At 51.1% G+C, this 25,203-nt stretch overlaps 1 protein-coding gene across 3 annotated transcripts in view; it reads right to left on the bottom strand.

The window, feature by feature from the left end:
* Nucleotides 1-4,114: 4,114 nt before the first annotated feature.
* ACSF3 (acyl-CoA synthetase family member 3) overlaps nt 4,115-25,203 on the bottom strand; it is a 39,784-nt gene continuing 18,695 nt past the window's right edge. Inside the window, exons 7-10 of one of the 3 annotated variants that reach the window (XM_063312679.1) lie at nt 19,323-19,449; nt 6,404-6,538; nt 5,875-5,986; nt 4,115-4,840 (exon numbers count right to left, since the gene is read on the bottom strand). In XM_063312679.1, coding sequence (XP_063168749.1) covers nt 4,720-4,840; nt 5,875-5,986; nt 6,404-6,538; nt 19,323-19,449 — 495 coding nt within the window. In that variant the 3' untranslated portion in view covers nt 4,115-4,719. Of the gene's footprint in view, nt 4,841-5,874; nt 5,987-6,403; nt 6,539-16,813; nt 16,936-19,322; nt 19,450-25,203 lie in introns of those variants that run through there. The other 2 variants (XR_010068589.1, XM_063312680.1) reach the window with 2 other exon arrangements.

Here is a 25,203-nt window from a genome sequence, read left to right as displayed (position 1 = left end):
GCTCCCCAGGACTAAGGGATCTTTTCTGAAATGCTCCAACTTCTTTCTGTAATGGCTTCCTCTGTGTTCCCAGGGTCTGTGAGACATTCCATCATAGCCAGTGACCTGCAGCATCTCCACGGCATCACCAGCTGTTGCAGCCATGATAGAAAGCCCACCCTCTTTACTATTTGGGCACAGTGATGGTTGGAGGATCCCCAGAAGATGTGAGAAGCCACAGTGGGGGAAAGATCCTCTTCCTGTATGCTGTGCAAAGCAGCCATTTTGCCACCCCTCGATCCACCCAGGACAGCCACCAGGCCATCTTCTTCCAAGGGCCAGATGGGGGCGCTTTGTCCTCACAACCTACTTGCAGCTTCTGAAAGGTCTCTGTCTAGTCTTCCTTGGTCCTAAGAAGCTGCTTCAAGAACTGGATTCACCTTGTCCTGATCCTGCAGAGCGATTCTTGGCCACCTGCAGGTCTTTTTTTAAATTATTTTTTTAGCTAGATGATTGCAAGGTGATATTGATCCTTTGAGGGGGAGCAATTTGGGAAAGAGGGCTGGCAGTGGGGAACATGCCTTTAATTGTTTTTATTGCATGGTTCATGGAAGGGCCCAGCAGGCAGTGCTGAAGGAGACAGACGACTTAATATTCTGTTGCCGTTCCAGAGTAATTGAAGGGCTGGCGACATACAACCCTGCCCTTCCGTTTCAATGGGGCATGTTGAATTGCAAGCAGCAGGGAGGAGAGGAGGCAGAAAAGGGCACCCCCGGCAGCAGAGTGCAAGCAGAATGTGTGGGGTCTTTGTGCGCTCTCTTGGCCTTGATGTCCTGCAGTCAGAATTACACAATCAGTTTCAGGCTGTGTGACCACGGCATTAGAATTCCCAAACTCTCACTAGGTCACTTTTCCTTCATCTTCCACACTGTTGAAGATGACGAACCAGGCATCCTCCAGCCACACTTGGCTGGGCTTTTAATGCTGGATCACAAGCCCTGCATTGGTCCTAGGCCAGTATTTCAGCCATAGGACCTGCAGGCCACGCTTCTGCAGGATGCTGAGCTAGAGGGCTCCATTCAGCTGACCCCTGGGTCCTTCCATCTGCTGATGCTGGCATGGGACCTGCCCCCTCGGACATGCAGTTGCCACCAGGGTGGGGAGGACCGCTGAGATGGCGTTCATCTTCATATAATCATGGGGTTGGAAGGAACCTTGGAGGTCTCCTGGTCCAACCCCCTGCCAAGGCACGAATCCTCAGACCATCCATCTTCCCTTGAAAACCTCCAGCAATGGAGCACCCACAACTCTGGGAAGCCAGCTGTTCCACTGCTTGATAGTTCTGTCATCTTCATGGAGGACAGCCCCGTTCAAGGTGCTTAGCTTGGAAAACGCAGTTTCCTCCTGCTTGGGGGAAGCCTGTGTTTCAATAACAGTTGTGAGGGACAATGGTGTGTGTGTGTCTCTCTCCCACTTCCTGGTGACCCCCAGAGGCAGCTGGTTGGCCCCTGGGAGAAATGCACCCAGGTCTACAGTGGGCCTTGGCCTGACCCAGCAGGCGCTTCTCCTATTCCTGTGCTTGTGCCAGGAAGGTGCCCTTGACCCTCCCTCAAGTGACCCATCAGGTAGACTCAAGTGCCAAAGTCAAACGTCCCCTGGCTGGCCTGGAACAGCTTTTAGGGGCCCCGGGGGAAACGGCAGAGCCTAGAGTGCTCCCCTGACTGGGTTCCCACTCCTCAGCCAGGCGTGACAGGCAGCTGTTTCACTGTCTTTGCTACCTGGGCTCATCCATCAAGCCCATCGATCGGGCCCTGGTGGAGTTTTATTAATGATCTTGTCAGTGGCCTGGTGCAAAAGAGCAGGGGCTTGTCGGGAGTGATGGATCGCGGAGCGTGCCGGCTGCTATTTATTCTCAAGTGACCTTGTCTCTCCCCATTGTGGCTGGCTTAAGAGTTATGAATGTGAGACATGATAATTTGATATTGATCTATATGGTAAGTGAAAAAATTTACTGTGTTGCTGATGTTTTAACAGAGGGGATGGTTCCATCCTTTCCACAGGAGGGCCAGCATGCAACACTTCTTCCTGCCATCTGGCCCCCGCTGGGTGATTTGTGGGGGAGGAGAGAACAGAGACGCTGAATTTCCTCCCCCATTTTCACAAGAAAGCTCAGCGATGTCCTTCCCACCCTCGTGTCCCCTGGATGCACTGGACTCCAACTCCCACAATTCCTTGCCAGCCTCCAGCACACCTGGAGGGCATCAGGTGGAGGAAGGGCACCTGACCAAGAAGGATGGAGACCAGCTGAGCTTGGCCACAGGGTTGTGACTTCCCTCATGGGGCTGCTCCTGGTTCCAGGTTTTCAGAAACTGGCATCCTAGGAATTTTTGTTTTTTAATATTTTATAGAACTGCCTTTTCCTCTCTGCACAGACATTGAGGATAACTGTGCCAAGATCTCCTCCAGAACCCAAACAAGAAAAGCTACGAGGGGCTGATCATGGATTGTCTGCCAAGGGCAATGGTAGAATCTGTGGCGCATGGAGGTGAAGGCATTTGGCTGGGAAAGAAAGGGTGCTGGCTCTGGGGATGAGCAAGCAGGCAGGCAGAGCCCAGCAGAAGAGGGGCAACTGACTTCCCATTGTAGCTCTGGGCTGCAGGAGAGACGAGGATCAGCTGCAACCTTCCCTGGCCCGGGGTCTCCCAGAATATCCCCCCCCCCCAACGGGAGCTGCACTCCCAGGACTGCTGGAAGGAACTGGTGGGGACGGCTCCTGTCTCCGATGAGGGCCTTTGAGGACTGCTGCTGCTGCTTCGCTCAGGAGGTCTCAGAGCACAGAGCGGACCATCTTGTGAGACCTTCTGAAAGAGCAAAGCCAGGGCCTGTAGTGAGCGAGGCCTGGCTTCAGACTGAGGCACCTTGCATGATGCGGAAAGAAGCCCATGTGCTCCAAGCCGCACAGAGTAATTCTAAGCAGAACCCTGCAAGGTAGCCATTAGTACCACCTGGGGCAGCCCAGACATGTTCCACTACCTCTCCTGTGATCCCCCATCGTCCCTGGCCAGCACGAAGGACGGAGCCCGACCCGCAGGGGCTGGCTGGGAAGGGCCTAGGACGGGACAGGCTCACTCTAGGAAGCCCCTCTGAGGGAAGGGAAAGAGAGAGAGAAACGGTGCACCAGCGTGGTTGTTAGGAAGGGTCAGCCTTCATTTGTTCCTCCCTAATAACCGCGTCCTCCCTCCACCATGCTGCATCTGTAGCCAAACAGAAGGAGCGTGTGGTGGAGCGTGCAAAAGGACAGATCGCAATTTACGGAGGGTTATTAACAGTCCCTGTGCTGAGATTACATTCCTCTAATGAAGGCCTCTTTTACTGCACCATAAAAAGAGAGAGTGCGTGCGGGGTGAGTGGGAGGGGGAATTCTTCAAAGAAGGGAATGCGGGAAAGAAAAGCAGATAAATGCTGGTGGCGGGAAGTCACAGAGGGGTGGACCCGGGATGCCAGTGAGTGTGCCTGCCTGTGCGGGAGCAGCAGCGTGTCCTCTGGGGACAAGCCACACACAGGAAGAAGGTGACGGGGGCCACAGTGGATGATGCAGAGCGAGAAATGGAGCCCCAAGTCTCTGTGGGAACCTCTTGGGAGCATCCTGCCGGAGCAGAAAGGGCAGCCATGACCCTGGGAATCCCTCCCTCCGTGGCAGAGCCTGCTTGCGAGGCCTCCAGGGAAACACGGCTGCCAGGGTGTCTAAGGCAGGGTTTCTCAACCTTGGCAACTTTAAGATGTGTGGACTTCAATTCCCAGAATTCCCCAGCCAGCCATGCCCTGTCTTAAGAGTCCACATTCCCGTTTGCAAAGTCAATGGCTCTCTTCCAAGTATCCACCGCAAATTACTGCTCAGAAATGGCACGATGCAAGGTGCCCTTTGGTGGACGCACCCCTCTCCCATGGCGTTCTCTAAGCACGATCACAGATTAGTTCAGTCCTTCTTTCAGGCAAATAAACTTTTGCAATGCAGGCATCCTTCAGATTTCTTGAATTTTTTGATGCAAACTCTCAGCTCCAAAATACGAAATAAGAACCACAGGAGTAAAGATGCTTAGAAGTATGTACTTAGTGAGAAATATGTTCAAAAATGGAAATGTAAATATAAATTTAATACGGATTTTTAAGAGGTCAGAGTTGTGCAGAACAGCATGGAAATATGGGTGAGATGACATGAACGGATACGAATTCTGCTTTGACCGACCTGCCTGTCCTTTAACACGCACGTCTCCATGTTTAAATCTTCAGCTCCAGAGATGCATTTGCGTGGAGGGGAGGAACTTTCAGCTGTGCAGAGGGAGGGAGGTGATCCTGCCCATGTGCCCATGCTCAGAATATTCATGGCCCTCTCGCGCGCTCTGCAGACCAAGAGTAGGCCTTGTCTCGGGAGGCTGCAGCTTCTGTTCAAACAGCCTCCCTCTGGGCCACAAGCCGAGCCAGGACCTCTTCCGCGGTCACCTACCAACCCTTGCGTTTTCAGTAGGCTGAATTTTCTGCTGGTCCAGAAAGAGACGGAGCAGTGCAAAGCCAGATTTACAGCTACGAAAATAAATCACAGGTCCTGTTCAGTCTTACAGATGTTGAGCTAAACCCGCAAGGGTAAGAGTCAGGTTTTGCAAGCAAAGTCCTGCTTTGAAGCCCCGCTTCCGCCACAGAGCTCCCTTGTTCTGCCCGCACGCCTCCTATGGGCTGATGCTTTCACAACGGGCCATAGAATTGTTTGAGAAGCTGCTTCTTGTCCACCTTGCCCATTTGGTTGCGTGGAATTTCCTCCACCAGGAGCAGTTCAGAAGGGATGGTGTAAGATGGCATGGTCTCCCTGGGACAGAGAAGGACAGTCTGGTGAGCAAAGAGGCTGCACAACTCTTCCACCACCTCCCTCCTGGGACACCCCAGGAGAATTAGGTCTTCAGCTTATGAACCATTCATCCCACAAGGGTAGGAATCATAAATACAGTCAAAAGGTTCAAAAGCCCCATTGTGCATTGGGAAACTCAACCGTCCAGACTTGCACACGCATCTGAAGACCTAATGAAGGCCATTGGTCATGACAGAAGCTCCCTCTGTGCACTCTTCGCTATTCTATATTGCTATCTATTCAGAGGGTCCCAGATCCACAGATTCCTGATCCAGTTGTTGGATGCAAGATATTAATGCTGCTTCCCGTCATGCAGAATGGCCTTGCGGATTCAGATGTGGAGATGGCCTCGCCTTGAGACAGCTATAAAACACAGGACCCTGAACCATCTGAACAGACATGCTAGAGTCCTTAAAAACTACAAAAACCTTTTATGATCCTGAGAGGGGATGCACCCAATTAGCCCAGAAGCGGCTCTGAACTCCAGGGCTTGCTACAGTTGGCAGCATCATATGCATTTTGCCACAGAGGTGGGGAACAAGAAGAGGCACACTCTAAGAAGTAGGAGGCCAGACTAAAGGGCCTTTGGTATGATCCAACAGGCTCTTCTGATGCTCTGCGCAACCAAATGGGCCAATGCTGATGCAATGTTCTCCTCAAAATGGCAAATTGTGACAGGCTCCCACAACGACAAGTCCTCTTTCACCTCACAATCCAAGAAGCTGAGTCAGTAGGCAATCAGCGTGTGTGATGTCTGTCTATCCACAGAAAGCCCCTCCAAGGGGCAGAGGGGTCACTTTTAATGGATCCTCATCAATCCTCACAATTAGATATGGCAAGGAGAGATTCGTGTTAGCCTTTCTAGAGACCAGCCCCCCGATTTAGCTTCAATGAGAAGAAAAGCGATGGCTCAGGGGAAAAAAATGGAAAGCTGTCTCTGCACTGTCTTGGAGTCTGCTGGCTTTGCCTGAACTGGTTCTGGTGCTCTAATTTACCTTGCCCATTTCTTGAGGTCCTGAAGAGACAATTCCTGGCCCTTGTGGAGCTCTGCCACAGCACTGACCTTCTGACCCCAGACAATGTCTGGGGCACCAATCACGGCAACATCTACAGGAGGAGAGAGTGGAAAAGAGCCATATTGGGAAGGAGGACAGGAACAAGAGATCTTTGACTCACTGGTGAAGGTGGATCCAAGTCCCAGGAGCTTTCCAGATTTACTCCAAGTTATTCCACTAGTTGGTTAAAGCAATCTTAGGATGGGAGGCAGATGGCTGGAACTGATTTAATTTGTGCTAACTGGTATATGCAAGTTACACTTCTACGCATCTTTCCAGTCTTTATTTAATTTTATCATCTTTTAAAGTAATTTCTTCATGGTGTTTGAAAGAGGTCACTTCACCTTTTTGCATTGGAGAACTGGCCTGGTAGAAAGAAATAGCCAGTTCTCACAGCTTCAAAATGCCACGCACATAATTAGCACTCCATTAATCAACAGCAAAATGGCAGAGCAGAAACAGACAGCACCTGCAATGCTAGGGTGGGCCAGAAGATGGCGCTCGACTTCCAGGGCGCTGATCTTGTAACCACCGCTTTTGATGATGTCAACTGAGGTCCGTCCCCTAATCCAGTAGGTGCCTTCCTTATATACCACTGTATCGCCTGAGAAAGAACAAGGGGGGGGGGGATAGGCACAGTTTCTTGGGATGGGTTTGAGGAACAGCCTCCTGCCTCTGGGGGGCATTCCAGAGCCAGGCTGCCATAGCTAGGATGTCCTTGCAGGATGCATGGCTCCCAACGGGGGGACACAGAACAGGGCCCGCTTGGCTGGCCTTAATCCAGCACCAAAGCTGAACACAGCACACTCTTAAGGACCTTAAATGCAACCACTAACACAGCAGCCTCTGCCACTGTTGTCATCTCTTCAGGCATGACATTCGTGCACGTTTCCATTCTCCCCCAGTTCTGTCTGCTTGACTCTTTTGAACCTGTGAAGTCTTTTGAGATCAGAGGGGGATAGGGGGCTTTGGTGCAATCAGAGTGGTGGGCTTGAGGCTTCCTGCTTCAATCCCATTTAATGGATGTTTTCTGCAGGTATTATGGGGTCACAGAGTATGATTAACTGCAATCTCTACAGCGGCTGCGCTTTAGGAAAAATGGAGGGCACCAAGGGAATTGGAATGGCCTCCTCAAGAAGGCTTCCTTCATCTCTTGATGGACTGAGTCCCTGTGAAAGTCATAATGATGGGACACAGACCCCAGAGCAGTGAGCTCTTTTCCCCTCCCCTCCCAGCCACGTAGCTGCTCCCCTTCCAAGGGCAAACCTTGGCTGACAAGGAAGCTGGAACCTGGGTGGGTCCCTTTCAGATTTCCTTTGCTTGGAGGTCCAAAGACTCCTTCCGCAGCGCAGCACGATGTCTCCTCCCTCTGACAAGGGCACCTTCTCTGCCAAATCGCCCGGCAGAAGCCCCTCCTGCCCAGGGCAGGCAGCATTCTGCCATGGAAACCCCCCCGAGGGTGTTTACTCTGAAGCAAGCCAAAGCTGCAGTGACCCTTTGGGCTTCTGCAGGGGCCTTTGGCTAAGGGATCATGCAAGGAGTGGGGAGGGATGAAGACCTGGCAGGGAGCAGCTGACAGGGCTGGCCAGATACCTAGCATACGCCCGAAAAGCTCTATGGCATCGAGCAGGGACAGAGCAGCACACGGACCTCTTTCATCTTTCGTCCAACCTTTTCTGGATGAACAGCGATGGGGCAACGAAAGAGGGTGCCCCTGTTGGAATATTCAGCAAACCACCGTGGAGAGCCAGGAGGAAGCGTTTTCCAGATGTTTCCTGCTAAATCTGACCAAAGTCCCATGGAAATTGCCCCTGCATCCCTAACTGCCCGGTTCTCTGAACCCCCAAAGAGCGAAGGCGCTCAGGTGAAGGGCTTTCTCTAGAAAGGAAGGTTTTCATTTGTGGAAACAGGTGCTGGGGGGCGTGGGGTGGAGATGGGGGCAAACAATTAGAAGGAAAGAGATTAATGCGGGGCGGGGAATCGCTGTCCCCACAGCAGCCAAGCGAGGCGCAGAGTTTATGGCATTCAAGGTTGGTGATGTGTGTGTGTGTTATGGACATGAACCTCCCCACTCCCCAAATGAAAACTGCATCAATAGTTCCCCATCTGCTCACATATATCACACACTTCATTCCAGTTTATTAGCTGGAATAAATCATAAATATTTCATTATACATCAACGGTGCTCGACTCCGGGAAGGCACAATCTATCACCCCGGTGCTCCCCGTGACCCGCCACTGCGCATTAAGCTTTCCAGTCTATTAAACAAGATTGATACAGTGTGCTGGAAGGACTGGGGGAATGTATTTATAACACGCGGGGGGAAAGTGGGGGGGCACCTGGGATGGAGAATGGCCTGGACAAGGTGGGACTCCCAATTCAGTTGTTTGCCAAAGTGAAGGGGACAAGATGTGGCCCGGTGCCGCTGGAGGGGAGCCCCGTCTTGTCCAGGCCATTCTCCGTCCCAGGTGCCCCCCCTTTCCCCTCGTGGATCATTAAAGACTAGGGTATGGCTGTCCATACCTCCTACCAGTCTCAGGGGCATCTCCAGACCAGTAAGAGGATGGCAAAGGTCATGGGGTACGTGGTGGACACCCCTCCCCAAAAGATTCTGGTCTAGGACTTCGCCAACAGAGATCTGTCCAAGGTTTTCCAACAATGAACCCTTGTAGAAAAAAGATTCCGTGACCACCATCTAAATCCAAGCTGTTCTTACATTCGGGAGATTCTCCATTTGACCCACGCTGATCTGCCCAAGCTTAGGAAGCTGTTGTATTTGAGAACCAAAGTAAAGAGCTTTTTCTGATCCCCCTCCATGAGCAGCTTTCATCTTGGCTCTGTACAGTTGGATTATAGAAATGAGGAAGCGAGATTCTTCATGTCTCAGGGCCAGTCTGGTGCAGTGGCTGAGGATGCCGGAGTAGAAGCTGCAGCCTATTTTGACAGCAAGTCCGCCTAGCAGTGAAGAGCCGGTCTGAACAAAAGGGGCCTTGCTTGCCGAGAAGGCCGACCGGGAGGGAGCCAGCCCAGCCCTTCTTGGGGGAGTCCCAGGGAAAGGGGAGGCCGCCCCAGGTCTTTGCGACAGTGACGGGACACAGAGGGGGGACTCCGCTGATTGCCCTTCATTAGCTTCGGCTTCATAGGTCATACGCAGCGTTTTGCTTGTGCATGGAAACCGCTGGTGGCAACAGCAGGGGTACCAACCCAAGTCCATCCTCACTGTATTGGATTTTTAAACAGATTTCATGCTCAGAGCTCCCCCCTCTGCGGCTCCTGCAGCGCTTGGAGGGTGGGGAGCAGGGGGCGACCATGTCATGCCTCTGTGCAGCCATCTTCAAAAACTGGGGCAGACGCCAGCGTGCAGGGGAAAAGGAAGCGCAGCGGAGACAGAATCCAGGCAGCACTTCAGCTTTTGCGTAGAGAGAAATTAATGCAACCAAGTTGCTGGCTCTTATTTCACAGGACTGAAAAACCAAGGGAGGACGAGCATGTCTCACCCGACGTGCACCCACAGGCAGCCCCTCCACAAGGCGGCCCTCTGCAGCACTTCCCTGGGGTCTTGCGGGGCCCTCCTGCCGCAGTCGTCATGAATAAAGCATCAAAAGCGGTTGGCTGGGGGGAAATCACAGCCCAGAAGGAGAGTCCAAAGCTCCCTCCAGCCCTGGATTCATATTCGTAAGGCACGACGTCCTCGCTGGGCTCGCTCACCTGCCCTGACATCTAGGTGGAGCTGCTGCTGGGATGACAAGAACTTGCATCTTGCATCAAGAGCCTGGGGAAGCACGCAAGCAAAACAATCCCCACAATTTCCTGAACGTGGATGCCTCGGAATCCAGGCACATTAATCTTCTACAAAAGCTAAGATAGCAAACAGGCACTGGCGCTGCTGCCAAGAAGCCTGCAGCCCAGAAGAGGGAGAGCGCGCCAAGGCGCTGCTGGCTCTCCAGAATTATTTGCGGTGGCCAAGTTGGGAAAAAAGGAGTAACCCACAACTTCCCATTATATGGCCGATGCTTCGCTCCAGAGTACCGTGCCCATCGGAAAGATCAAAGTGCCAACAGAGTAAGGAAGAACACATCAGTTGCAATGGCGCAACCATCTTTGAGCTGCATCTTTTGAATTTACACACACCCACACCCCCCCCCGCCTTCTGCTGGATATGGGCACCAGCACCCCACTCTTCCTTGGAGAGAAGCAGATCATGCAAGCCTGCTGGAGGACATCCAGCACAGCTTGCCTGCCCTAGAATTCTTGTCATGTACCAAGCTCTTCGGGGCCTTTGTATGCTGCGCAGAGCCTGCTGTCAGAGGCATACTGTGCAAAAGGGCAAAGTCCTGCCAAGATGAAAGAACGCGAGGCAGGGCAGAGCCTCCCCCAGCGTTTTCACCCGAAAAAATAATTACAACAAATGGAAAAGGAACTCACTCTAGGGCATTTTGCAGAATACTCAGCTAAGCAGCTTTTCCTCAGCAGCAGAAAGCTGGAGAAGGGGCAGAGGAAGAGATGGGTGGAACACCACAACCAACCGGAGGCCAAAGCCTCAGCAGGACAACCCATCCGGCTGTGGCAGAGACGGAGATGCCCTTCCCCTCTTTGGCAACCAGCCCGTGACGCTGCCTACCACTGCCAGTTGAGGTTTGGGGGGCTCAGAGCAGAGCAGAGCGAGATGTTTCATGGTGCTGGGGTGGGCAAAGGATGCTCCTGTCTGAAAGAGCCAGGTGGTCTCTTCCTCTGGGGGGGCAGGACCAAGAAGGGGAAAGTCTAGGATGAACCAAGATTGCAGCGTGGGCATGTGCTAACGGTGGAATTTGCAGCTGAATTGGCACCAGGAAGCCTGAGCCATGGACACAGAAGGGCTGTGCTCCCTTCACCAGCTGTGTCTGCCTTGGGCAGTTGCTGCAAGCTAGTGCCAACTTGGCTGCCCAGGTCTGTTCATCCTTGACATGCCAAAAACCAACCTGCAAGTCATGATCCTTGAATCTAAGTCCACAAATGAAGCCAGATTATCCAGAGGGTTAGTTTTGCTCCTTCTCCAGATGGACCTATAAAGGGCCCACATTTTGAAAGGAAACAGGGCCCCTGGCTTGGATGCCAAGTGGCCAGAACTTTAATGAACGTGGTTAAGTGTGCAAGGCAAACGCAGCCTATGATCATCACTTCTGCCTCCTGGAGAAGGGGTACCTGGCTGTACTTCATACGGCCAGATAAAAGCTTGTAAATTGGGGCTGGAAACCCAACCTCTGCTTCATGTTTTCTTAGGCAAATCACTTATCAGGAGAAAAGGCAGGCAGTCTGGCAGTCACGCCAGTCTGCCTTCTTGCTGCAGGTTGCACGTGGGAATGAAGAATAAATGGCCTGTTAACAGGTCTGCTCTTTTCTTCTAGGAGGAGGGTGGGAGGTCCTGTCTAAAGCCACCTGGGCTGCAGCCTTTGGGCCTTTGGGCAGGGGATTCTGTAAGTGCCCCACACCTGCCCCAAGCCCTCTGCCCCCGCCTCAGTGGGGCACCCCCAGTTCCAGCAGCAGCTGAGAGAGCTCCCTTCACGTCAGCAACAGGAGGAGGTCAGGGAAAGAGCAGGCACAGCGCTGCTGCTGCGGAGGGGCTCCAGAGAAGCAAGGGGGTCTTTAAAAACGGGGAGTCTCTACCGCTCCTTCCCTCGCATTAGCATTTAAGTATTTATAGACATTGCTGCAGATGGTGAAGAGGGCAGGGAAGGAAGGAGAGCCTGCAGTGCCTCTCGGCAGCTCGGGAGGCTGAATCCTGGCTGCAAGTAATTGGAATAACCAAGAAGCCGGTGTTAAAACCCCGAGCTCGGCTTCTGTCCCTTGCAGAGCAGCTCCGGGATCAATTACACACCACGCAGAAGCGAGCAACAGCCCGCCCGCCCCCTTCCCCTGGGGGTCCACCTTCCTGGGAATCTTCTGAAGAAGATGATTAAATAATCCACCGAGGCGGCGGCAACTGGAGGACGTTGGGAGGCTTTTGCAGTGGCCCCCGCAGTGAGGAGGCTTGTCTGGCGAAGGGTCTCTAAGCAGCCCTGACGGCAAGTGTGCAGGGGCCGCCAGCCTCGCCTCCCCCCCCCCCCGCTTCCTCTCTCCTGCCCCCATCTTGCTCTGAGTAAAGATGCTCTCAGCTGCCTTGAGTGAAGCCTACAGGGAGGCGCCTTCTGAAAGCAAGGAGCGCCGCTCGCCAGGACGTTATCTGCCCAGGATTACAGAACAGGAGGGGGAGGAAATCAGAAGGCTTAGAAGTCCAGCTTTTTTTTTTTTTAAGCGTGGCTTTACCAGCTTCCTGGGCAAACCATGTTAAATAAAAGGGGGACCAGCTTACAAGGCCTTGGACTGGGAGTCTAGGAAACAAAGGTGCTCGCTTTCAGACGCTGGTGACAGCGGAAGAAAGAAAGCTGTGATTCAGCTTATCAGAACAGAATTCCTATCGCATGCTTTCCACGCCCCCCGCCGTCCCATTTTTTCCTGTCATTTTTTCCCTCTGCAAAAGAGCTGACCAGAGGCCTGTCTCAGACCCTGGTGTGCGCATTTGCGTGCACGCATACAGGGTGGAGGAGAGAAACGGGAGGTAGGAAGAGAACCTGATGGGGTGGGAAGACGTAAGCACGGCTTCTGAAAGGTGCCCCTGGGTAGCGGCGCTGCAGCGGATCCAGCACATCCAAGAAAATAGGACTCTAGTCTGTGCCCCGAAGGCTGGCTTTTGGAAACGTAAATATCACATCACCTAGACACAAATCTGCATTTGCCGGTGCATCAAAGCTTGAACAGCAAATGAGGGACAATGACCTCCTCTGTACCAGAGCTACCCACAGCCCGGGAAGCTGGGCAAAATTAGTTAATGAATTCCGGTCCTCCAGCTGTTCACTTCAGTGGCACCTCAATTTCCTTCCGCTCAGTGCAGAGCAACCTTAAGGCCAAAGGTGAAATTCCCACTGAGACAGAGGGTCATGCAGCCTTTTAGGCAACATTTCCATGTTTGCACAGAGAAATTACTACCCGGGGCAGAGGAGGCACAAGTCCATAAGCCCCGATGGGTTTTCTGACTTGGCCGCCTCACCCCCTCCAGATTGCTCCAATCTGTACACAGATCTAACTGGAAGGCAAGGTTGGGAAAGGCTGTTCCTGAGGCATTCCCTCTGGGGTTATGCATCTCTTGTGTTGGACTTACCCTGCTGATAAGCGACAGGCAACATTTGCAGGAGAACATCATTAAGCAATAATTTTAAAGAACAAAAATAGTATTAATCGAATTTACAGCTGGGAGAGATGGTGTAAACAAACAGGAAAAAAATTGCACGCTAGGATTTTAATTAGACCCATTTCTATTTATAGCTCACATTGAACAGGCACAAGTCATTTCCATCTCAGGTGTGAACGCCCACAAATGGAAACAAATGCCCGCCTCAGAGGGGGAAACACCTGCTCCTCTCTTGAGACTGGGAAGGTGCCAGGGAAAACTACTGCCAATTCACAGCGAGGGTACTACACCAAGCCATCTGCTTAACCTCCTGTGCAGCGGCTGGCATCGAAGGAAAGGCCGGGACCAGTGAAAGTGTTCTTGCTCTTCCTACGAGGGGACTTCAAGTTGCGTCAGGCGCTGACGACAAACTCAGCTGGTAGGATGTGCCAAGGTGCCTGTGTACAAGTGGATTAAATAAACCAAGCCCATCTGTCCCTCTTGCAGAGATGATCCTCTTTCTGTGAGCCCCTGGGGAAAAGCTGTGTGAGTGTTCGGGGAGCTACGGCCTCCTCTCCTGTGGCCTTGGGAACCTCCTGGGCTTCATCTGACTGAAAGAAAACCACGTATTTCTGAAGCAGAGATTGCCAGGGGTTTAAAGGGGCAGACAGTTATTTTAATTTACCTGCTCTGATTCTCTTGCACATTCTTTCCATGGTGGAAGGAATAATAAAATGGGGGACTGAATGCACAAACCTTTGGGGGCACTTAGGAGTGTTGGCAGTTCTCCTGACATGCTTTTTAAGTTGTGGTGCTGAGACACAGGGCTGCAGGAAAGCAGACCGCAGACTCCTGGTGCTGGGAGAACTACTGCAGTTTTCACTGCAGCTCCTGAGCACGGCAGAGTGCAGATGACCTTCAGCAGACCGAGGGGAGGCCCCTAGCAAAAGAACATTGAGCATCTTGCTCCTAAATCTTCCCTTGGAAACCCCACTTGTGGTTTGGATGGTCCCTCGACACCTGTAACTCTGGGCACATCCCTTTCGAACTGACGCATCCACACTCCAGCACATGTGCCGTGGAAAACAACAGAATGCACCCATGGGTGGTTGTGCATTCCGGGAAGGGCAGGAGGTATCCCCTGCTTTCCAAGACATGCATCTGGTCCAGAGCTGTGCTTCTAAAAGCAATGAGGTCTGAGCCTAAGCGAAGCTCCCAATGCTAAAAAGCAGAATTTGGTTCCCTAAAAAGAGCAATGCTGGCAGGCTTCGTGTTTTGCTGCATTTGAAAACAGGGGAAGCTTCACAGAAACAAGCCTTTTAAAGCCCCCGTCAGAGAAATTAAATAACTCTTACTTTCTTAATGACGTATTAATCAAACCGCATTGATTCCTGAATCAGATTCTGTTGCCAGAGGAGCCTTTGATCTTCCCAGCCCTGACGCAGGCATTAAGGGAGTTTTATTCTGACAGATACAATATAGCAATCAATAAAATCTTATTATATGGAGCTGATATACATGGATTTGCTCAGAGGATTTATGCTCCACTTTCAGAGCCGGCACTATTTCATGCCTCTGCTTCAACCTGTAATTGAAAATAAATCTCTCCAAATACTGCCAGGTTCTAGTCCCCCGGACGTGTTAGCAAGTGTGAATGGAGCCGGCCTTTCCCCGGGGGAATTGCAGCTCTGCGATCTCGCTTCTCCTGGCCACTTAGCCAGAGTTTCCTTGGAGATAAATTCTTTGCCCGGCAGGGAGGATCCGTGGATGCATTCCTGGAAGCCCACCTTCGGGCTGAATTGACTGAATGTTTTACGCTCCCAAATTCATTGGGCTGAAGCAGGAAAAAACCCAGGCGGATCACACCCACCACCCCAAAGCTTGAAAGAACACAAAAGCAACGAACGTTGATTTCTCCAAAGATGGACATGAGGCTATTCTGCAAAGACTGTTGTTTTTCACACAGTTTCTTAACAATCTGCTATTTAGGAAACATGTCAATAAACTACCCACAAGAACGGTTGTTTGTGGCTTGGCTTACTTGCCTGAGTAACCTGGGACTATCTGTTCTGCATGCACATGGGTGATTTCTGCTGGTGGAACACCAGGTCATGGTGCTCTGGCATGCCCTTATTTTACTGCAGTTCAAGATTTGATACTAGGGTAAGTGGGTGATGCGTGGGATTCCCCGTAACAGAAGCACCTGCACATTCGTCAGAAACACCAAATTTGCCAACTGAACAGGGACGCTATTAATGAACATTCCAGCCTATGAGTTCGCAGCCACAGGAGACAACTCTGTTTTGTTGTCATCTGTAGAAAAGCTTGCCAACATGCCAACATGCAGAACCAAAGGCCAGAAAGGGCCCGCCTGAAGTAGAAGCTCCATCGTCGCAAAGCAAGGCCCCGGCGGCTCCGTGACGCCCGTTCATAAACCTGCACGCACAAAGGCGCGCTGCCGAAAAGGTCTCCCCTCCCTCTCTCCCACGAGTGCGAGAAAAGCACACACCATCCGGCTGACCCGCCCAGAACTTCAGAGCCTACCAGGACGTCGTTCAGGCCTGCAGCATCACCTGCCTTTGCCACCAGCAATTCTCCTCCTTCTGCTGACCACCGATTTCCAGAACTGTCATCAGCAATTGGAAGAATGCTGAATTATGGTGCAAGTTATTAAAGACAGCACGATGAGCCGCTGCCAAGTTCACTTCGCTCCAACCCCAGCTGGGTGTCTGCTTTGGTGTGCTCTTCAAGAACCTTGTCACCAGCTTTGCCACGGGGGCCTCTGCCCAAGAAACAAGGCTGGGTTCGGGTGCAGGAGAGTCAGGCCGAGCAAGGTCCCCTGGAGCGGCTCTTGCTGACGCCAAGTTCCACAAGGACAGTTCGCCTCGTCGCTTTCCAAACTCTCCCTTCGAAGAGGGGGCATTTCCAACCAATCTGGGTCCAGGGAGGCAATGACAGCCCCCCCGCCACATTCGGCCGCTGGGGCACCAAGAGATTTCGAAGTCTGTTTCTCCAGCCTCAGCAGAGTGCCATGAATAAACACCCTTGCTGCAGCTACAATCATTTGCATTCTTTGGGAATGTTATGGTGGTAATTAACTCTGTTTAACTCATTCAAATGCAGCCTTTGAAACTTACTTAGTAGCATCATTTGGCTGCTACTCATAAAAAACACACTCAGGAGTAGGAATTTCCCTAGGACACCTGACCGCACAAGCAAGTACAAAATTCTCTAGAGAATCTCACGACAGATTTTTTTTAAAGTGAGAGAAAAGGTCTTAGCTGCTGTTGCTATGCAGGGTGCCTGGTATGCATCAAGGAGCAACCCTACTCGATTTGTAGAGCTCCAGGGACTGGGCTGCCAAGATCCCAGGGCCACTAGATGGCAGGGACAAGCCAGAATTTTCTCTGTTTCCTTTCTGCCACCTAGAGGTTGTGTTGGTGGTTGCAACCCACATTTGTGTAGGGGCAGAAGCCAGCAAAGCAGGACTCAGCGATTCTCAGGCCTGGCAGAATCATTCTGTAAATGTGGAGCAGGCATCTTTGATGCTGAAGGCTGAAAAAAGAATGCCCTGAAGTCCACTGACTTGGGTGGGAGGAAAAGTCTACTCATTTTTGTCTTACCATCACACTTCGATCATTTCTTCTAGTGCATATTTCTTCTTACCTGCAGTAAGCAACATATCTAACTGGGCTGAGTCTGTGAAGCTTCTGTTGTTATTGAATGTGGGCTGAATTCCTGGACAGCAGATGTCAATTGCCATGCCTTGTGAGACTGGACAATCTGGCAGCCCTACGTTTTGCAGAAATGACCTTGTCTTGGAGTCGGTGGGGGGCAGGGGGGGAGAAGGGGGGGAGAACGAAAGAGAGTGTTCACACACAATGGATGTATGTGCAGAGGGGGCATAACTCTGAAGAAATAACAGCACTCTGAGATTTGCATTTCGCTATTAGATCAAGCGGCATCACTCCCAAAAGAGTGCTGTTTACCAAATGTTTTCAGAGGAAGAAAAATGTTGGGGGGCCGTACTAAGGAGGCTGGAGGAGAGCAGTCGGAATGCCACTTCCCTCTCTTCCCACCTCTGTGTGTTGCGTTTAGGAATGGGGAAAATCTGGGCCCACCTTCAACCTGCTCCCAACCTCAAGGAGTTGTTTTTTGTTCCCCCCATGTCTAACTCAGAAGTTAGATCTGGCCAGCGAAAGGGTTAAGTTTAATTTATACTGATTTCCATTTAATATCATTCTCTCCCCGTAGGAGCCAGCAGCTGTGAGCTGATTGTAGCTTCTGATTATGCAGCCCGTATCACTAATGGTCTGTGACAAAGGCATGCCATCTTCCAGGCCGTACCCCCGAGAGCCAATTAAACACATATACTCCTTTCCTGTTTGCGGCACATTACAATGAAATTAAACCGAATTTCAAAATCATTTTCTCCTAAAGACATCTCTTTACAATAATTAATGCATGCTATTCCTTTGCATCTGAAATATTTGTCAGGAGGATCACCTTCGAAAAATACGTTTTTTTTTCAAATGGGACTGCCTGTAACTCTGAGTTGCCTGCCACCACCAAGCTACAGAACGACACCACTTGCCTGCTCAGCTACAGCTGCCAATAAGTTATTACTGCTACTAACAATGGTATCAAAATGGTTAAATACAAGTAAAAATCACCAGAGATACCACTAGCCAGCCAGCATGGAGGGACTGGTGCAAAACAACATGTGGTGATTGTTTCATAAAGTTCCCACGCACTGTTTTACGAACCTCACACCAACCCCAGCAGTCCGATCAGTATCCTTATCCCCACATGGCAGAGGAATGGGGAGAGTGGCAGCTTTAAGTTACTGCAGAGGCAAACTTGAACGGGAGCATCGCCCATCGGCCCCTCCCTCGCATGTGCTCCTTGGTCCAGCCGCTGCCGTAAAGCAGAGGCCGGGCTGAGAGGACACCTCGCCCCACCCAGGCAGACGCTGGCAGAGGTGGGAAGGGGCCGATGGGCAGGAGTGGAATTAATCGGAGACCCAAGTGAGTTTCGCCACTAGCAGGATTAACGACACCCGGGCTGAACCACGGGAGGACACGCGTCCCGCAGGTACCAACCTGCTAATTCAAACAGCCCTCTGTGGATGGGAAGAAGGGAAGCGGGAAGCTTGGGGTCGACCAGCCGAAGCGGCCAAACCCAAGTCTGACAGGTCTTGCCGCATCCCAAGACCCCGCTGCCGCAGCCACCGGGCCAATGGGTTCTTTTTAGGGCACACGTTCTTCCGTGGGGAGGAAGGTGCAAGAGCAGCAGGTGGAATCAAGGCCAGGGGCTCTCTCGAGTCCCGCTGCTTTCCCACTGCGACGGCTCAGAAGCCCGTGAGAAGCCAACCCTGCCCGCAGACCCCAGCAGCAGGCGCCAAGAGGCACACTCTCATGGCCGTAACTCGCAGCCCTGACAGCCTTCCCCTCTTAAAGTCGTGAAAGTCTCCTGCTTTTTAAAGCTGCGCAGCGAAGTCTCCATTGCTGTATGCTGCGGCAGCAACTTTCAGAGTTTCCTGGGGTCGTGCAAAGGCCTTCTTTCTCTCTGTCCTGAATTGCCCTCGATTCCGGCTCCTTGGGTGACCCACGAGTCCTCAGTGTTATGAGAAAGAAGCCGGGAATGGTGTATAATTAGGTGCATGCAAGAGGCAGACCTTCTACAGGCTCGACCTTTTTAGTGCATGAACCATTACCATTTGACGGCTGGAACCAGAACAAATGAGGCCCTCAGTGGGGCCCATGCTTTAAGTGTACAATGGGTAGGAATTATACTGTTGTGACAGAATCACTGAAACACTAAATTGGTTAAAAGGGGCCAAGTGTTATTTGCATACTAGAAACACCAGTGAGACAACCATTTATCAGAATTGCGAGCAGCAGCTCAGAACGGTTCCCAGGTTTCAGCCAACTGCAATTCCGGCACCAGATCCAGTCTGTTCCCACAACCTCGAGCCACAAACCAACATGTGGGGCTGCTGCTCCTGTGGCCACGCTCCGCTCGGCAGCCCTGTAAATACACGGGGTCCATCCAGTAGCACATCTAATTCAGTATTGTCTGGGGTGGTGGCTCACCAGGGTATTGAGACGGAGAGAGAAGGGGCTTTCCAGCACCTTTTAGCTAGACACAGAACCTGAGATCCCATCCGTGCCAACTGGCTGTTACTCATCCCCAGCAAAATACCTGTCTTGAACCAGCCATCAGGAGTAAAGGCGTCCTTGGTTTCAACAGGTCTGTTCCAGTACTCCTGAAACACTGCGGGTCCCTTCACAAGGAGCTCCCCTTCTTTGGCATCGAAGCCTGGAGTCACCTGAGGAAACAGAACAGTCACTTACTCACCCAGCACCATGGGTTTCAAATCCCGTCCCCCAAAGAATGGTACTAGATGCCAGACAACCCTGAAGACCCTGGCCTGCCAAGACTGGTGGCCTTCCACGAACCCCTGGACATCTGCATTCCGTCACGGGGTCTGGCAGAAGGAGGAGGCAGAACAACAGAACAAAGACCACCCATCTGGCCACAGAGATGGACCCTGGCAGATCTGGACTTCTCTGGCCCAGTTCTTAGTGTGATAGCAGGGTACAGGCCCGTTTCACCCCTCAGAGCTTTATTCCTGCCCAGCGTCTGCCTAGCAGGGGTGAGCAAGGTGACATGGCTCTTCCATGTTTCCTGCTGAGAATCTGGCCAAAGGCTCCAGCAGCACCGAGAGGGCATGGCCAGGCAGGGGAGAGAGGGTTTCATTCCAGCCTACATCAGTGAAAAAGCTGGATGGGCTTCAAATCCCTTGTTGCCTCTGCTTGGATTCTGGTACATGCTTAGCACTTCCCCAGCTTATCTAGAGCACAGCTCCCCGGCAGTGGGCACCTCCCTCTTGTGACAGTTCACAACAACAACCAGTAAAACACACAGAGAGATAACCATGACGTTATCTTAAGAGGGATTTGCTCCCAGACCTGCAGTGGTAGTAGCTGTGCTCCCTGGGATACCTTGCATGAACAGAGACGGGGTGTGTGTGGAGATAGAGCAGAGGGAGGTAAATATTCCTGGGCAATTGTTCACCTACAGCATGCCGACACAGCAGACACGGCCGCCTCCTCTGTCTGAAGCCTGCACCTTTTTTCCAATCAAGGGCTCTCTCTGCAGCCGGCTCGCTCGCTCTCTCTTTTACAAAATCTCCAAGGTACCCTTTCGTTGATGCACTGGATCTAACTTACAAGCAGCTGCTGAAAGCATCAGATGGCTAATTGCGCAGATATCCTATTCTCCAAATGCCATATTTTAATGCACATTTTAGCTGCTTTAATGCGTTCAAGCAACTTTAACACGCAGACACGGCGTGCCCTGGAAGGCTGGCGTTTGATAGCTTTCTGCTGCAAAACAGATCCAGCAAGCTGAGCTAGGCCAGCCGGTGCACCAGATAAGATTACATTTGCCATGCATGAAAATAAAAAGGTTGTAATAAATTCGCTGAAGGAATAAATCCGGCCGATCATAAAATGTGTATTTTCAATGCTTCAATTTTTACCTCTCTATTAGCAGGCGGTCGTGGTGAGGGGCACTGGAGGAGGGGAGAGCCACCCCTGCCTGACGCAGCCCTCCCTCCCCTGAGCCCCAGCAGCCCCGAGTGCTTTTACAGGAAATTTCTAACTATTCCCAAGAATCACGATGGGCACAGATTCAACCCCTCAGGTGTGCAAGTGCAAGTTTTCCACACCTCAGCCCGGGGACACAATACCACTCCCCAACCCAGCACTGCTCCAGTGTGTTTATTAACGTAATGCATTGATAAGGCCGCCCATCTCGTACACATGACTCTGGGCGGTTAACAGTTAAAAGCAAAACAAAAGCAGGATAGAACGGCCACAATTTAAAAGCCAGCATCAATAAGTTAGAACGGCTGTCAGAAAAAGGCCTGGGATGAGGTTGAGAGTGGACCTAGAGGGTTCCTCCTCCTTACGGTTCAACGGAGGTTGCCAAGGGCAGCGAATGTCTGACCCCGCTGTGGGCACCAAGCCAAGAGCTCCCCACCATGATCCACATGGGCTACACCAGGGTACATTGCAGGGTGCCAACCTGGCTCGTTTGCCAGAGATGCTCCCCATCAGGTTGCCCTTTGCTTCAGAGGACAATTAAGCCTGGACGTTTTTCGTGGAAACCCATGTGCTCTGCAGAAGTAAAAATGCTAACCTGGCTAGTGGGACCTAGCTGTAAACCGCGCAGCTGTTCCCTCTGCGATCACCAGCGGCAGCATGCAGAAAAAGCAATAAAATTTAATTTTGCAAGAAGTGCTTCCACAATATTCCAGGCATATTCCCACTACCACCATCACCACTGCCTGGCACTGGTTAAAGATGCAAAAGGTGTGCACTGCTGGTTAATATTTGCAATTAAATAATTACCTGAATCAAGGTACTTAAGGAATACTAGGAAGTTTCCTCTTGGCAGAGAAGAGGGGGTGTTAAACAGGAAAAACCCCATCACTTCTGCTAGTTCTATCTGCATAAATGAGTCATTTTATTAATCCATCTGTTTAACAAAAATCAGAAATCTGAATAAACAATTTTTAATCAGAGCGAGGAAAAAAAAACACAGTGGGAAGCTCTTAATTGGTGCCCCCTCCTGGTTTTTCACTGCCAGATGACATTGGTCACACTGCATTCCCTGAGTTATAGTGTATGCACACGCACCAGCAACACCCCCCCACACCTACTACCAGCTTTAAGACTGAACAGCAGAATGGAAGGGAGGGAGGGAGATTAAGCCCTGCTTGCATACAGCTCATCCAGAGCAAGGCAAAGAATTCTCTTCCCCAGCACCCCAAAAGTCCAAAGTTGTATTTCTGGAATGGGCATGTCTATGGGGAGGGGGATCTAGGCAAGGCATTCGCTGCCACAAGATGCAGCAACAGCCACTCGTTGGGTGGGGGGTCAGAAAGCAGAGTCTTGAAGAAGGCAGGTGGTCAATGGCCAGGAGGAGGGAGGACCTGCTGGAGGAAGATCCCACCTGCCCTTAAGACTTGGGGAGGCGGCTGGTCAGGGTTCCGGGCAACCTGCTATGCCCCCCTTAAGGGCGTCCCAGTTCCTCTCCTTCTACCTGTTTTATGTTTTTTTTAAAAGGTTACCGCTTTTTGCTCAGCCTGCTCAGTTCGCCAAGCTGCTTTTCGGGTGGGAGGGCACAACAGTCCTCTCTTTCTGAAGGCACCTCTGCAAACTTCAGCTCTCCCTCAAGTGGGGCAGAAATGCGTTTCTGCTGGACCATTTCTGGCTTCATTCCGCGAGCGCTCGCTGGACAGCCCTCCTGCCCACCTGCTGCCGACGCCGGGTGGCCTGGCCTGGCTTGGCTACACAGGACCAAGCCTCAAGCACTCCTTCGAGCCAGTTCTCCACAGGCCGGCCTATGAAATCCAAAAAGGCTTTCTGGAAAGCTGCTTTTGTTCTCAAAGAGCAAAGCAGATTTGTTTTCCCTTCCCTTTACTCTCCCAAAACATACACTTCTTTTTGTCTAGCCAATCGCCCCCTGCCCGTGGCAGCAGCCTTTGCGAGCGCAACAGCTCCTCATTCTGCAAAACATCGCCAATCAGGCATCAGGTAGCAATAAACTTTTAATCGCTGTCTATTGCTAGGAGTAAAATGCTCAGCAGCACATGGCCTATCTCCTAGGCAACCTGGTCCCACATACCCACTTGTAATTAAAAATTCCCCCATAAGCTCCCTTCCCAAGCAAGCAGCGTCATCTCTGCTCCAAGCTGTGTGTCCTGCAGCAGGGCCACAGAAGGCAGTTGTGAAGCTTCATCTCCCCCCTGCCAGACAGAAGGCAGAGTTTTGACTCCTTGGGGAGACAACACGGAGGAGGAGGAGGAGGAAGAGGAGGAGGAGGGGCAAAAGTCACGCCAAGCTCAGACTGTAATCTGCAAGAGCCACATTTCACATCTGGCTTTGTCATGGCACCTTTTCATAACGGAGGCCGGGAATAATGCAATCAATTCACTTTTCATTTTGGATGGCAGAAGTGATTGTTTTTGTTTTTTTTTAAATGAAGGGAGAAAAGTCATAAGGGAAGGACGACAGAGAGGAAGAACAGAAGATTTTAAAAACTGGGCTCATTTGTAGCTCTCTGGGAACCCAAGTTACTTATCTACATGGGTGATGCCGTAGAAATCGTTTGTTATGGCTAAGCCATCTATTTTTCAAAAAAACATAAAAGCAGAGGATCCCACACTAAGTATTTTCCCCTGTTATGAAACATAACAAATATGCATTTTACAAAACATTCACAAGTGGAATACTGGAGGTATAAGAAATTTCTGGAGGTTATAGTTTAAATCACTGGCTATTCAGTTTTAAAGAGATGACTAGTTTTAATTACCAGGCCCGTCCTGGAGACAGAGAGACCAAAAGTACTCTCACGCTCAGAATTCAAAACCCAGCCTATCTCTACAGCTGCCTGCCTTCCAGCTGCAAAACCGGCTTTCAGTAGAAGAGCATCTCGTTGGCTCAGGGTTGAACTGTGGAGTCCTGGGTGCTCTCTGAGCTTGCTTGTTGGCTTGCAGGCATTTCATTACCCAACTAGGTAACACCATCAGGGCACTGATAACAGCACTGATCACATCACCTAGCTGGGTAATGAAACGTCTGCAAGCGAACAACGAAGCTCCGAGAGCACCCAGGACTCCACAAACCAGCTTCATCTATTGAGAACGCCTCACTGTCGTGGCTCAGAGTTTGTCTCTCCAGACTGAGTGCAATTTTTTTCCCTTCCCCTTTTCAAATGGGGGGGGGCTTCAAAAGAGGCAAACAAAACAGACAATAGCTGCGAGGCTCCAAGAATTGCAGGATCCTGCCAGCTGGGAAGCTACAGCCTATGAAATATGCATCTCTGTGAACAAAGCAAGATGAAACAGCCAGGGCTGAGGAGCCAGAAAAGAACAGTCATTTCCTTTGCCCAATGCTCTCAAGCCGAGGGGGAGGGTAAGTAGCGAGGTACCACAGGAACAAAGTTTTCTTCAGTGCCACCTCAGACAGGCAGGAGGTAAGAAGGAAGCTATGTTCCTATGAAATACTTGGGGAGTGATGGACGTAAATGGGAGGGATGAGTTCATGGGAAGATGGGAAGCAGAGAAACCTCTTCCCAGGAATTTTTCCCTGCCATAGCTAACAAGGGTTGGGTACATACCAATAGGAGCTAAGAATAAGGCCCCTGGCAAAGGACCTCAAAGCCTTACTGTTACTGTAACATTTATTTCATTTTTAGGATGAAGCCCTCCTGCCTCCAGGTCATCATCCTTTTAAAACCGTACGAAGGTATGGTTCTGAAACCTACAGTCTAACGAGTATTTTAAAATCGTAAGTTTTTAACTCTTATATGCCTTGTAAGCCTCTGGAATAAGGCTTATATGCAGTAAGTACATATTAAAAAATTCCCTGCTCATCCCTATGGGTGATATGTGTCTTCTTCAACCTCAGGTCCTCCACCAGAGGCCTGGGAGTTTGAGGGTTCTGCACAGTATCTTGGCTGTTCCTAGCCCTGCACTCTTCTGGACAGAGAGCTCTGATGTTGCTCCTGGGATCTGTTGGAGCCCCTCTCCCAGATGGTTGTAGTAGCATTCCATCAATTCCAGGTTCTCTTGTCTTGTCCATGTATGGTTTATTCCAGTAGCCCACTTATTGTCAGATTGTCCTGGTTCCCCAACATCTGGCACAGACCTTGTTAATCTGGGTGACGTCCAAGCCGGCATGACTCTCTTAGTTTGTGTCACGCTCATATCCGAGGTAAGCAGGTGAAGTGTTAGCGTGTCTTTACCCAAGGACCCCTACTGATAAGGTAAGTACCAGCTGGGATTTGAACCCCGGTCTCCCATGTCAAAGGGCAGCATTCTAACCACTACGCTATCCAGCTGCTCTCTCTATAATTATTATTATACATATTATTCCTGGCAATATTAATTTAGGACGGAACAAAGCTTTGATTCAAAGATTTTATCAAACCACTCAAACTGGTTTGACTGATGTGCAAAAAGGGGCTTGTCTGAATCAGTTTGGAAATCTGTATCTGAGTCACTGAGTTA

The sequence above is a fragment of the Candoia aspera genome, chromosome 11 (assembly GCF_035149785.1).
Source record: "Candoia aspera isolate rCanAsp1 chromosome 11, rCanAsp1.hap2, whole genome shotgun sequence".
Lineage (NCBI taxonomy): Eukaryota > Metazoa > Chordata > Lepidosauria > Squamata > Boidae > Candoia > Candoia aspera.
Note: the sequence above shows the minus strand (reverse complement) of the source record. Positions and strands in the feature narration are given on the sequence as shown.